We start from the raw sequence: 14,362 nt of genomic DNA, 5'->3' as shown, positions 1-14,362 counted from the left end.
ATACTTCTTCCGCTGCCTCCGCCTCCAAGCTTACTTTTACAATCAGAACTCCCGCCCATCTTCCTAGGACCCCTTTGCCCGCCTCCAGCACACTCCATCCACCTTGACAACCCACGCTGGCCTATTACCTGCCCTCGATCTCTTCATTTCCAACTACCACCGAGACATTAACCGCCTCAACCAGTCTACCTCCCCTCCCCAACTCCAAACTCTCACCCTCGAAACGCGCAGCCTTCCACTCCCTCTGATCCAATCCCACCCTCATCATCAAGCCAGCTGATAAAGGGGGTGCAGTGGTAGCTTGGCGCACTGACCTCTACACCACTGAAGCCAGATGCCAACTCGAGGACACCTCCTCCTACCACCCCCTCAACCATGACCCCCACCCTCCATCACTAAACCATCATCTCCCAGACCATACAGAACCTCATCACCTCAGGAGATCTCCCACCCACAGCTTCCAACCTCGTAGTCCGGGAATCCCATACCGCCCGATTCTACCTCCTTTCCAAGATCCACAAGCCTGCCCACTCTGGTCGACCCATTTTCTCAGCATGCTCCTGCCCCACTGAACTCATCTCTACCTACCTCGACACTATCCTATCCTCCTAGTGCAGGAACTCCCCACATATGTTCGAGACACCAACCACACCCTCCACCTCCACCAAGACTCCCGTTTCCCCGGCCCCCAATGCATCCTTTTCACCATGGATATCCAATCCCTCTACACCTCCATCCGCCATGACCAGGGCCTCCAAGCCCTCGGTTTCTTCCTCTCCAACAGTACCCTTCCACTGACACTCTCATTCGTTTGGCTGAACTGGTCCTCACCCTCAACAATTTCTCCTTCGAATCCTCCCACTTCCTCCAGACCAAAGGGGTAGCCATGGGCACCTGTATGGGCCCCAGCTATGCCTGTCTCTTTGTTGGCTATGTAGAACAGTCGATCTTCCGTAATTACACCGGCACCACTTCCCACCTCTTCCTTCGTTACCTTGATGACTGCATTGGTGCCACCTCATGCTGCCGCGAGGAGGTTGAGCAATTCATCAATTTCACCAACACATTCCACTCTGACCTTAAATTTACCTGGACCATCTCTAACACCTCCCTCTCCTTCCTGGACCTCTCCATCTCCATTAATGACAACTGACTTGACACTGACATTTTTTTACAAACCCACCGACTCCCACAGCTACCTGGATTACACCTCTTCCCACCCTACCTCCTGCAAAAATGCTTACCCGTATTCCCAATTCCTCTGCCTCTCCCATAACTGCTCCCAGGAGGACCAGTTCTACCACAGAACACACCAGATGGCCTCCTTTAGAGACCACAATTTCCCTTCCCACGTGGTTAAAGATGCCCTCCAACGTATCTCGTCCACATCCCGCACCTCCGCCCTCAGACCCCACCCCTCCAACCGTCACAAGGATAGAATGCCCCCAGTGCTCACCTTCCACCCTACCAACCTTCGCATAAACCACATCATCCGACGACATTTCTGCCACCTCCAAAAAGACCCCACAACCAGGGATATATTTCCCTCCCCATCCCTTTCCGCAAAAACCATTCTCTCTGTGACTACCTGGTCAGGTCCACGCCCCCCTACAACCCACCCTCCCATCCTGGCACTTTCCCCTGCCACCGCAGGAAGGGCAAAATCTGCGCCCACACCTCCTCCCTCACCTCCATCCAAGGCCCCAATGGAGTCTTCCACATCCATCAAAGTTTCACCTGCACATCCTCCAATATCATTTATTGTATCCGTTGCTCCCAATGTGGTCTCCTCTACATTGGGGAGACTGGACGCCTCCGAGCAGAATGCTTTCGGGAACATCTCCAGGACGCCCGCACCAATCAACCCCACCACCCTGTGGCCCAACATTTCAACTCCCACTCTGCTGAGGACATGCTGGATCTGAGTCACCTCCACCGCTGCTCCCTCACCACTCGACGCCTGGAGGAAGAACGCCTCATCATCCGCCTTGGAACACTTCAACCCCAGGGCATCAATGTGGATTTCACCAGTTTCCTAATTTCCCCTTCCCCCACCTCACCCCAGTTCCAAACTTCAAGCTCAGCACTGGTCCCATGACTTGTCCTACCTGCCTATCTTCCTTTCCACCTATCCACTCCACCCTCCTCTCTGACCTATCACCTTCACCCCCACCCCATTCACCTATTGTATTCTATGCTTCTTTCTCCCCAGTCCCACCCCCTCTCATTTATCTCTCCACCCTGGAGGCTTCCTACCTCTATTCCTCATGAAGGGCTTTTGCCCGAAACGTCGATTTTCCTGCTCCTCAGATGCTGCATGACCTGCTGTGCTTTTCCAGCAGCACTCTAATCTCGACTCTGGTGTCCAGCAACTGCAGTCGTCACTTTTGCCTTTGTACAGGTGGGTGTCTAACAGATGGTTGCAGAACAAGTGTGTGTGTGTGTGTGTGTGTGTGTGTGTGTGTGTGTGTAGAGATGGATGGTAAACTGCACATGTGTAAACCATAATGGTCTTTATGTAAAGAGTGGGTGCATAATGGGCCTGTTTATAATGATCAAGTCTACACAGGTGGTCAGTGTGTAACAGCAGATACGAAATGAATATGTTTGTGACAGGCAAGTAGGTAACATGCAACTGATCTGACCTCTACCCATTCTGTACCTCCACCAATGTTGAATGTCACCCAATGTACATTCAATATGTTCAACTGAAACAGTACAGGACATAAACATGAATAGTAGATAGGATAGTGAAGAAGGCGTTTGGTATGCTTTCCTTTATTGGTCAGAGTATTGAGTATAGGAGTTGGGAGGTCATGTTGCGGCTGTTAGGCCACTGTTGGAATATTGCGTGCAATTCTGGCTTCCTTCCTATTGGAAAGATGTTGTGAAACTTGAAAGGGTTCAGAAGAGATTTACAAGGATGTTTCCAGGGTTGGAGAATTTGAGCTACAGGGAGAGGCTGAACAGGCTGGGGCTGTTTTCCCTGGAGCGTCGGAGGCTGAGGGGTGACCTTATAGAGGTTTACAAAATTATGAGGGGCATGGATAGAGTAAATAGGCAAAGTCTCTTCCCTGGGGTCAGGGAGTCCAGAACTAGAGGGCATAGGTTTAGGGTGAGAGGGGAAAGATATAAAAGAGACCTAAGGGGCAACCTTTTCCCGCAGAAGATGGCACGTGTATGGAATGAACTGCCAGAGGAAGTGGTGGAGGCTGGTACAATTGCAACATTTAAGAGGCATTTGGATGGGTATTTGAATAGGAAGGGTTTGGAGGGATATGGGCCGAATGCTGGCAGGTGGGACTAGATTGGGTTGGGATAGCTGGTCGGCATGGACGGGTTGAACTGAAGGGTCTCTTTCCATGCTGTACATCTCTATGACTATGACTCTATAACAGTAAACTTATTACTCGCAGTGTTTTGACCACACAGCAAAGGAATTAAAAATAGACAAATAAAATGGTGAGATCAATAACCTGGAAATTACAGCACAATCTTACTGAAGCTTTGGTAAGATTGTATAATGTTGTCTTTAAATCTGATTTGAAATAGTGCTCAGCTCTGGTCATCACATGATTAAAGAAATATATACAAGCATTCGAGATGATGATGGTAGTGAGGTTGATCCCTAGTGAAAAGAGAATAAGTACTGAGGTAAAGATTGAAGAAACTCACGCCCAAAAAAGAATTGTTGAGGAGAGAAATTAATTGACATGTGTGAAATATTAAATAGTTAAGATCAATAAGATACAACATGGATAGTATTTCACAGTGAGCCAGGAGGTAATGTCCAAAGAACATAAATTCAAATCAATGAAACAGATATTAAGAGAACTTTTAGTCTAAGTGATAAATCTTTGGTGAGGTTTGCCAGATAAGTTGGCTATAAATGCATGAGGGTTATGCAAAGGACAGCTCGATGCTGAGGTGGGAGCTATTGAATACAAGGGGGATGAGCTTCAATAAGCCGATGGCCTTTTCTCATGCTTGACTTTTCCAATGTTCACAGCAAAACAAGATTAATAGTCATCTGAATGGTGCAGTCAGTTGTAAGATGCAAGGCAACATTCCTGCAGTAAATTAGCTGGGTATTCATCAAGAATACTGAACTTAAAAATGCATTGCTGGAAAAGTGCAGCAGGTCAGGCAGCATTCAAGGAGCAGGAGAATCAATGTTTCGGGCATAAGCCCTTCTTCAGGAATCTTCCTGAAGAAGGGCTTATGCCCGAAACGTCGATTCTCCTGCACCTTGGATGCTGCCTGACCTGCTGCGCTTTTCCAGCAACACATTTTTCAGCTCTGATCTCCAGCATCTGCAGTCCTCACTTTCTCCTAATTCATCACGGATAGGATACACTCAACTTTTATAACTATGAGAGGGAGTGACCCATGACTTTTTGCAGCGATAATTTCCTGAGTACATGCTAATTTGGCAGAATCCTGGGTGTTGGCAGCAGCCCTCAGACTATTTGCAATGTTCTGAGATGTGCTGGCTACTTGTGAGGTTGCCTCACACCGACACATACCACCAACGCAAACCTCACAAATCCTAACACTGGAATTGCACAGCACAATATTCCATGATACTCTGTTCTACATTTATCTTTTTTTTTGTTTTAATTTGGCTTTGGGAGTGTGCTCAATGATCAATGCATTGATTTTCCTTAAAAAGCATAATATTCATTTTACTCATATGTTTTAATAAAGTAATGCATTTTCCGGTCTCATAGTTTAAAAAGTGCCTATATAAAACTTTGAAGGCTCTGACATTATTGGCATTTCTATCAAATAATACTTAATAGGACTGAATCAACAGCAAAACCAATGGATTTGTTGGAGACTGCAGTATGTATGCTGCCCATTAGATGTTTTGTTACAGTTTGTGATACCGAAACCTTCAATTTTAAATCAATAAAAGTCAAATTCAACATGTGCAAAAGATTACGAAAAGAAACAATGATGTTATATAGGGAATTAAGTGAAGTCAAATAACCCTCTCAGAAAGTGAATTAAAACAAGGCATTTTATACGTCAGTAATAAGAATAGTAATTTAGTAAAAATACAGAGATACATGATCTAATAATGCAAGTGGGAAGATAGGCAGAACATTGGCATAAAGACTTGGAGTAATTCCAGGATTTTGCAAGGCCAAATATCAAACAAAACTGAGAGTTGTGAAGACTTGTGTCCTTCTGTTGCCCCTCTTTCTGCACTCGCTCCAGCTAGAAGCAGCAGTGAGTGTTTGTCATCTAATGGCATTGTAAAAATGATGTAACCAGTTGCAAGAGTGAAGTGAGGTCAATGCATTATCTCTACAACACTGAAATGATAGAAGAAAGACCTGCATTTAAGTAGTGACTTTCACATCCATAGGTCAGATTAAAGTGCTCTCCAGCCAACTAAATATTTTTGAAGTGCAGACATTCTTGTGATTTAGGAAATGCAGCAGCTTTGCACATAACAAACCCTCACAAACAGCAACAGATTTGTTTCTGTGATGTTAACTAAGGCATAAATATTGTTTAAGATGCCAGGGAGACTTCATCTGCTCTTCTTATAAGTCGTCCCATGGCATCTTTACTTGCACCTGCATTGGCAGATCTAGCTTTGGTTTACCTTCTCATCCAAAAGCTGTACATTACATCCAACAGTGCAGCACTCCCCCACTGTACTGCACCAGGGACATCAGCTTTCATTTGTTTCTGATTGATCCAAAGACTGCTACTGTGCAGCCACAACAGATACTGCAATCATAATTTTACATACTGTTGTATTTCAGTGGTCTATCTGTGTTGTTGTGGGACTTAAGTATGCCGGTGACTTTACTTTATTTCTTTTTAACTTTTTGTTCTCCTGTTGTTGAATATTGTCCATTAAAAAGATTTTTGACTGACAACGTGGCAGTTGTTTTAAATGGTAGCCGTATTGACTTTAGTAAGTATCTGAAGTTATTTGACAGTGTGCAGAAGAGATATATGGGAAGGCTTTCGGGGATGAGGAACTGAGTTACGTATATAAATTGAAGTTGCTGTGGCTGTACTTCTGAAGAGGAAGAAATTGATAGAGACATTCAAAATTATGAGGACTTCAAACAGAGTAGATAGGGAAAACTCTCTGTAGCTATTTTTAGTTGATCTGTTCAGGCATATCATCACACACCTCTGGAGAAGGTAGGACTTGAACCTGGATCTCCCAGTCTAGGGGTAGGGACATTACCACTGTACCACAATAGAGCTCAAGGAACACTCTTTGCATTAGTGAAATGATTGAGAATCAGATGATCTCAATTTTGTGTGATTGATGAAAAAAAAGCACAACAATGTGAAGAAATGCTTTTTTTTTCTGCAGCGAGTAGCTAGAAACTGGAATGTAGTGACTGAGAATATGGTGGAGGCAGATTTCATAGTGTGAAAACAGGCCACTCAGTCCAACAATTCACACCAATCCTCCAAAGAGCATCCCACCCAGACTCATCCCCCTTCCCTGTAACCCTACATTTCCCACAGCTAACACACCTAACCTATGCATCCCTGAACTCTATGAGCAATTTAACGTGACCAACCTAACTTGTGCATCAGGAAACTGGGACACCCAGCAGAAACCCATGCAGACAGAGGGAGAATGGGCAAATTCTGCTAAACATAAGATTAGAACCGAACCCACGTCCCTGGTGCTGAGAGGCACAAGTGCTAACCACTGAGCAACCCTATTCAATTAAGGCTTCCAAGAAAAATGTAGGTAATTATCAGTAGATGAATGTTTGCTTGGCTAAAGGATAAAGGCAAGTGAGTGGACTGGGTGAAAGGCCCTTATAGAGAGTTGGTGCAGATATGGAAGACTGAATGGCTTCCCTTTGTGCTATGACAATCCCATAATGTTTGAGACAACGTTGCTAAACCACCTGAGCTACCTAGCAATGTCAACTTATAGTGCCTTTATCATCCCCAGGTGCCTCAAAAGGCATTAACATCATCACTCAAAAAGTAGGAGTGATTTCAATAGAAAAGACATTAGAACAGACGACCAAAAAGATGGTCAAAGGAAGTTTTCAAAACAGTTCTTTCATGGGTTGTGGGCATCACAGGCAAAGTCAACATTCCTTACTAATCCCTAACTGCCCTTGAACTGAGTGACTTAACCAGCCATTTCACAAGGCAGTTAAGAGTTAAACACATTACTGTGGGCCTGGAGTCTTATTGTAGACCAAGCTAGACAAGGACAACAGATTCCCTTCCCTGAAGAACATCTGTGAACTTGATGGAATTTTAAAATAATTAATAGCGGTTTTCAATCAATTGAAATTCCATCATCTGCCACGGCAGCATTTGAATGCATGCTTCTCGTCTCTTCTGCATTATTAATTCATTGACAGTACCACCACACTATATTTCCTGAAACTCTGTGAAGGTATAAGAAAGGCAGGGAGCTTTAGAAAAGAGATTCCAGAGCATAGCGTATTGACAGAAATGGAGAGATGGAAGTTGGTGAACCCCGAGTTGGACAAGCACAGGTACTCAGATGATCGTAGGGTTTGAAGTGATACCAGAGATACAGAAGAATAAGACTGTGGAGAGATCTGAAGAAGAATGAGAAATGAAAAATTGACAGTGGGAGTCAATGTAGGCAGTAAGAACATAGGTAATGGGTATAAAGGAGCATGGGTAATGGGTATAAAGGAGCATGGGTAATGGGTATGAAAGAGTAGAAATGTGCGGCATTCCAACAGTGCATTCCAATTCACAAAAACTCCTCTCCAATCCATTTTCTTAATCTGTGGCCTCTGACTACAGCAGTGCAAAACTGCTTCTCCTTAAATACTCATGAAAATCCTCCGTAATTCACATAATGTAATACAAGAGGGTGAATTTCCACGGGGAAATTTCCTATTTGACCAGCAGAACAGCTTCAGAATTCCATGCCATTTTCTGGTGTTCCCATGTTTCTTCCAAAGAGGTTAGGAATGACAATTTCATCAGAATTCACCTCTAAGATCGTGAGGATTGTTACAAAACACAAGGCAGTAAGGTTTGGATTGTCTGAAAACTTTGTGTGAATTTCAAATAATTTACAATTATGATATCAATCATGATATTTGATTTATAGATATTATTGCAATGGTTTATGAGTTTCCCAAGTATGATAGTGTGACAATTTTGTTGCAGGAATAGAGGCTTGGGTGAATAACTGCTTGAAGGGGACTGTCATAGTTATTGGAGAAACTGACTGAAAGAATTGATTCTACCACATTACCACATTTTAAATAACAAGGTCTGTGCAATATCTGGTTCATTATTGAGTCTCTGCTGATTGGCCATGTTGAGTATTGTAAATTCTTCCCATCAGTTGCTCTGATAAAGCTGTTAGCACTGAGGAATAAATAAAAATGCCCTGTTCATAAATTTAAGATGATCACTAAAAAATTCAATAGGGAATTCAGGAGAAACTTTTTTACCTAAACAGTGGTGAGAATCGGGAACTCACCAGCACAACGAAGTGGCTGAGGTGAACGGTATTGATACATTGAAAAGTAAACTGGATAAATACATGCAAGAGAAAGGAATGAAAGGATATGTTAATAGGTTGACATAAAGTAGTGTGTAAGGAAGCTTACCAAGCCTGGACTTCTGGGCTGAATGGCCTGTCTCTGTGCTGTAAATATTGTATGATCAGTAGCCATAAATATTAAATGCTGAAAGCGCTATGACTTTACTCAGCCAATCATTGAGCTTTAAGGATTAGAGTCCAAGTCTGATCTCGTTGAAGTTAACAGGAGTGTAGCAATATTACAAGTGACCTTAGCATCCTTAAGTCAAGGAGGACATAATCAATTGTTGCATATGAGTTCAAATCCAACCATGAGATTTTGCATTTACTTTAGAATATATTTGGAATATAGAAAGGGGCAGATGCCATAAAAGTAACCTTGAAACTGTTGGATTGTTATTAAAAAAAAATTGAATAAGGTTGCCAATGTCCTTTAGGAGCACAATGTTCTGCCCTTATCCAGTCCAAGTCTATGTGTGACTCCATTACCAAATCCACAACTCGTAATTGTCTTCAGGAGAGGCTTAAAATGCCACACAGCTGTATCAAATCATTTGATATCAGTGATCGCCAGCTGCACTGGACAGTTAGGGGTACACAATAAGTCTCAGCCTTGCTTGAGAATGTTCAACAAATTGGTTATCATTTTAACAGTTTTTTCTATTCAGAATGGGATCACAGTTCCATATTTGAATATCATGATGTGAATAAAAGGAACATCGTGGTGTGATATGACCAAAGACAGTAATGCCAGGTCTGTTTATTATTGGGGGTCAGTATAGTTTGTCAATATTACATAGAATTACAGAGAGCTAGCATCAACTTGTAAGTCAGTAATGTAATCAACTGCTTCTGAAAGCACTGAAACTCACAAGAAATGATTGCAAGGGCATTACTTGCCCTCTCATGTTACTGTGAAATGCCTTATGATAATTTTTTCATACTACGGGTGCTAAATAAGTGAACACTGATGCTGTGTATAAATATCAGCACAGCTCCAAGACTGAGTTACAGCCTTGACATTGCTGCCTAACCTCTTAAAATCATTTTCATTCTCAAGTGATCCAACTGTTACATGCTTGTTGAGATGAAGAAACATCAAAAGCAATGTAATAAAGCTGAAACATAAAGTTATGTATTTCAGGACACATTTTTGCTAAGTGAACATGATATAAATTATAAAAATCTAACACAATCAAACAAGTGTCTTGAATCTCAAGAAGGTAGTCCATATCAAACAAACAACTCTTGTCTGAAAAAATAACTCAGATATCACAAATCACATTCAAGGAGGTAGATTTTCCTCTAACAAATAAAAATAAATTCTATTTCTATATATGATTTGATAGAATCAAAAGTAACTACTTAAAGATACCACATTATATTTGAGCCGACTGCCAGCTGTTATGATCAGTTAACATACACTGAATTCCATTCACATTACAGCTCAGTGAAATATTTAACTCTTGTACAGGAGTGTGGGTGATTAAAGGTAGCAGAATCAATTCTACAGCATATCCCTGAAACACTACAAGGCAAGCTACTCAAACATAACAGAGAAAGGATTCTGATTTGATTTTCATGCTCAGTACGTCTAAGCTATCTGTCCAGATTTCTGGATTAACTCATGCCTTTTCACCCTTTCCAAACCAGTTTTAATGTCTGTCAGTTCATTTCTTTAAAAATACAGACGAGTTCATTCTGAGAAAACCTATTTTACTTCTGTGCTGTTTACAAATGAGGTGTAAGCGCGACAGATTCCCTAGTATGGAGTCTCAACATTGCTAGACCTGGTTTAGGATAAATGAATTAAATTGAAAACATGTTTATAAGTATCTGCTTATTATGGAAGAGGGGTGACAACGTTCTTCAAAAGGAAATCACAAACTTTAAGCTGCAGGCAATGTCATTCAGCTGAGGATCTTTAATTTTTTACAAAACTTGTAATTCTAACATTGATATCGACTGATAGAAAATCAAGGAGTGTATTTAATATCCTTGAAATAAAGAAAAAATAACAAATCATTGGAATATTTTTGAAATTCAGTAATACTTTATTACCTCGATCGAGCAGTTCTGCCAGACTCCATCTCTGATAATGTTAGCAAGCTGTATGGATAGCAGATTGCAGGACAAAGATGAGAGGAAGCTGCACTTGGTCAGAAGTCTTTTTCTTTGCACTGAAAGTAACTGAACCTGGAATCACTGTCTTTTAGACAGTAGTCCCCATACAGGAGCTATCTGTGATCCGCAGCATAAAGTGAATTTAAACAATCCCATTGAAGGAAGAGATTAAGAGGATGTCATGCACTGAGCAGGATTTGAAGCAGAGATATTAAATACTGGATTTTCCAAGATTAAATGGCTCAACAAAAACAAAATAGAAAATTAAAATAAGTCAAATTGTCGATAACTTTCCTGTGGTTTTACGCGTAAATGATTCTAATGTTTGGACGACAACAGGAAGCCCTTTTAACTTGTTCTTTCAACTATAATTGAATTTGCAAAAACGCTACCTGTTCATGTTTCATGAACGTCAACCTTTATCGTTTGGCCATGTAAAGATTTATCCTGATCGAATGAATTGAAGTGCATCGATGCTGGATAACATGAACTGATTTTTTTTATTAAGTGAGAGATCGTTTTGTGTTTCCTCCTCATGTATATCACTGATTCCAACTTCCATCGGCTCCTGTTTGAGGTTTGATGTTATATAAGAGGGTGCACATTACCATTTATATTTCCTTTAAGACAACTTCAAAAGCTATCAAATACAGAGTTGAGGGATTGAACATGTGTTTATGTCGGCAATGTAATTTTCCGGTATTAACCTGTGTCTGGTTTTAAAAATAATGTTACTCTCAAGTAAGGACAGGTGTTTTTAGGTAATTATATTGAGGGGTGGAAAAGAACTAATTTTAGAACAAATCGGCATGGAAAGGTGAATTGTTCCTGATGTGTAAGTTGTGCTTATTGCACAGAACAGTTCAATGCTCGCTCCCTGTCAGTTTGCATCTGCCTTAGACTCATAGCTATTTATTCGAAACTTCGAACTCGACGTTATATATACTTTGATTCATTGTTGTGGTCTGACTATGGAAATTGCTGACTTGGTGCATTTGTGATTTATCGGATGCTTTGCTTTATGTTTTGGTCTTTTGTCACGTTGCGGTGCCTCTTGGTCCCAGAGAACTGAGAAACTAAACGGGGGAGCGAGCTAACACTCCAATCGACTAACTCTAAAACCATATTGAAGACGAACAGAATGGGTTCAGATGTGTTCCCAATCTGGATATGGTTATTTGTATGTGTTTGAGAGAGAGAAAGGGTGTGTGTGTGTGTGAGAGAGAGAGAGAGAGAGAGTGTTTGTAGTGTGTGTGTGTGTGTGTGTGAGGGAGAGTGTGTGTGTGTGTCTGAGAGGGAGTGTGTTTGTAGTGTGTGTGTGTGTGTGTGTGAGGGAGAGTGTGTGTGTGTGTGTGTCTGAGAGGGAGTGTGTTTGTAGTGTGTGTGTGTGAATGAGAGAGAAAGAGTGTGTCTGCGTGTCCGGGAAAGTGAGGTACATCTTTGCTTCAATCTTAAACACCTGCAAATGTGCCATAAAGAAACCAACATTCACACAGCCTGTGAGGTTACTGAGTTGTTTGTAGACACGCAAAACAAATTGGACTTTATAATGCAATGGACAAATCTATTTTCTACAAATATATGCACCTTCGCCAAAGGTTTCTGTACCAAAACACCCTCTTCAGATGCATTTGGAACGCAACTGCCCCTTCCATTCGACCGGTTTTTTGAAGATTCTGATATATCACCTCCATAACAAAGATTTGTCACCAGGTGAAGAAAATGAGGGGAATTCTAAATGAGTAAATACAACATTCACTACTTTGCTGAGAATTTAGGCTATTGCGAGTTACTGACTGCCTTTGGCCCAGAAATGGGCCCTTTAGCTGCTGAGGGGCCGCTTTCCCGTAGACAGACAGAAGCCAGTTTCAGTTGGAGGGGGGTGTGACAGCTACACTGAACATCCTCAGTACCCCGCGCCCCCCACCCACCACCCCTACACCTGATGATTCTCCGACTGATAGATTCTTACCACCCGGGAAAGGCGACGGCGAATGAAGCGAGCGGCTCACACATTCTGAGACCCACACACCTTTCAATAACTTCAGTGTGTGTGTGTGTGGGGGGGGGGGGGGGGGGGCGGAAGTGTCCTGGACACTGCTCACCCGTCAACCTGTCAATATTTCCACACCTCTCTACAAATTAAACCAGGAAACATTTTCCTCAGTTTCTGTAATTGAGAAAACACGTTGCAATTATCCACACCGAATTTATAATCTTCCAAGGAAACACTCTGCATGTTTACTTTTCCTATGGGGTTCCCCCACCCCCTTGTTGTTGCATTTTTATTTAAAGAAAGGGGACACAAACCTGGTCTCCTTAGCCTCCTCTTCTTCATCCCGAAGATCCTGACTTTCGAGAAGATATCTACCAGATTCCCATTGCAGATCCCTTTGTTTTTGTGAGGACTGTTAATGCGCTTGGTGACCATGGGTCTGTCCAGGTGGTGCTCCCGAGCCTGGCGTTTCTGCCGAATCAGGGAGCTCGCAATAGCCGCTGCCATGGCTCACGGGTTCGCGTCGGGAAAAGAGACAAGGAACAGCCCCGGAAAACGACGGCGATCCTGCACACACAACCTCCCCGGCCTCTCAAAGCATGAAGCCCTTCATGGAGATTTTGGGTGCTTCACTGCCTCAGATTGTTTGGGAGCGATGAGCCAGTGCCCTCTCTCAGTGATAAGCACAGACCACTGTTAACTCCTAACACCAATCCGGGGACACTCTCCTCCCTCATCAAGTCTTCCATCCTTCCCTCAAATCCCAAGCTCAGACCAGGAATTCGCCTTTAACCTCACGGGGCTATCCTCTTGCAGTGTCGTTTCGCCGCATTCCTTTTTTCTTGGTCTTTGTCAAATTCTCGGAAGTTCTTTAACTCCTCCAAGGGGAAGCAGGTGAGATCTCCTTGCCCTGGTGGTTTGACTGAGCGCCCGTGTTGGAGTGGGTGGCTGCGCGCCTCCAAAGAGCAGCAGCAGCAGCCGCCGGCAGTTCCTCAGTGTCTGCCCTCTCTTGTCTTAGACTGAGTGAGTGGCCAGGATGATCAACCGGGCGTCACAACAAAAGCAATCCGAGCTCAGAGCTTCAGCTGACGTCCGCTCCGTCAGGCAGCTGCGCACACACACACACACACAGAGACAGCGAGAAAGTTTACCACCTTCCCAACCCTCCAGAGATTCACGCTGCACCAACCTCCCAGCGGCTCAATCCCCCGCCTCTCCTACACACTCCCCTCTTCGTCTCTGTCCAACAGATGAGGAGGGGGCTGCGGGGAGACAGACATCTAGCGAAATGGGAAAACTCCCTCCAGTGAAATGGGCGGCACTGTGGCTCAGTGGTTAGCACCGCTGCCCCTTAATGCAAGGCAGCCAGGTTCGATCCCTGGATTAGACTTTGCACGTTCTCCGTGCGTCTGAGTGGATTTCCTCCTCCAATGCTTAAATCGCCCCTAGCGTCCCCAGGCATACAGTGTCTCCGGGAGTCGATAGGTGCTTCCCCACATAGTAGGGCTTCTGTAATTCTAATGGGGGGGGGGGGGCAACACTGCAAATGGGAGGGTCCCATTGGAGAACACCTTCGGGGGAAATGGGAGGATTCCCGCAGGATGGGGAAACACCACTAGTGAAATGGCGGGGGAATCCCTGGGAAGTGGATGAAAAAAAATTCCACCAGTGAAAACGGGGCTCTCACAGAGCAATGG

General features: G+C 43.4%; 1 protein-coding gene across 4 annotated transcripts in view; it reads right to left on the bottom strand.

The window, feature by feature from the left end:
- fgf14 (fibroblast growth factor 14) overlaps window positions 1-14,362 on the bottom strand; it is a 511,831-nt gene that overhangs the window by 183,827 nt on the left and 313,642 nt on the right. The window contains exon 1 of one of the 4 annotated variants that reach the window (XM_060826493.1): window positions 12,980-13,172. The exons of the other annotated variants lie outside the window; for them this stretch is intronic. Within the exon in view, the coding sequence (XP_060682476.1) occupies window positions 12,980-13,172 (193 nt within the window). Of the gene's footprint in view, window positions 1-12,979; window positions 13,173-14,362 lie in introns of those variants that run through there. 4 annotated transcript variants of the gene reach the window in all.

The sequence above is a fragment of the Hemiscyllium ocellatum genome, chromosome 6 (assembly GCF_020745735.1).
Source record: "Hemiscyllium ocellatum isolate sHemOce1 chromosome 6, sHemOce1.pat.X.cur, whole genome shotgun sequence".
NCBI classification, from domain to species: Eukaryota; Metazoa; Chordata; class Chondrichthyes; order Orectolobiformes; family Hemiscylliidae; genus Hemiscyllium; species Hemiscyllium ocellatum.
This window is presented reverse-complemented; position numbering and strand designations above follow the sequence as displayed.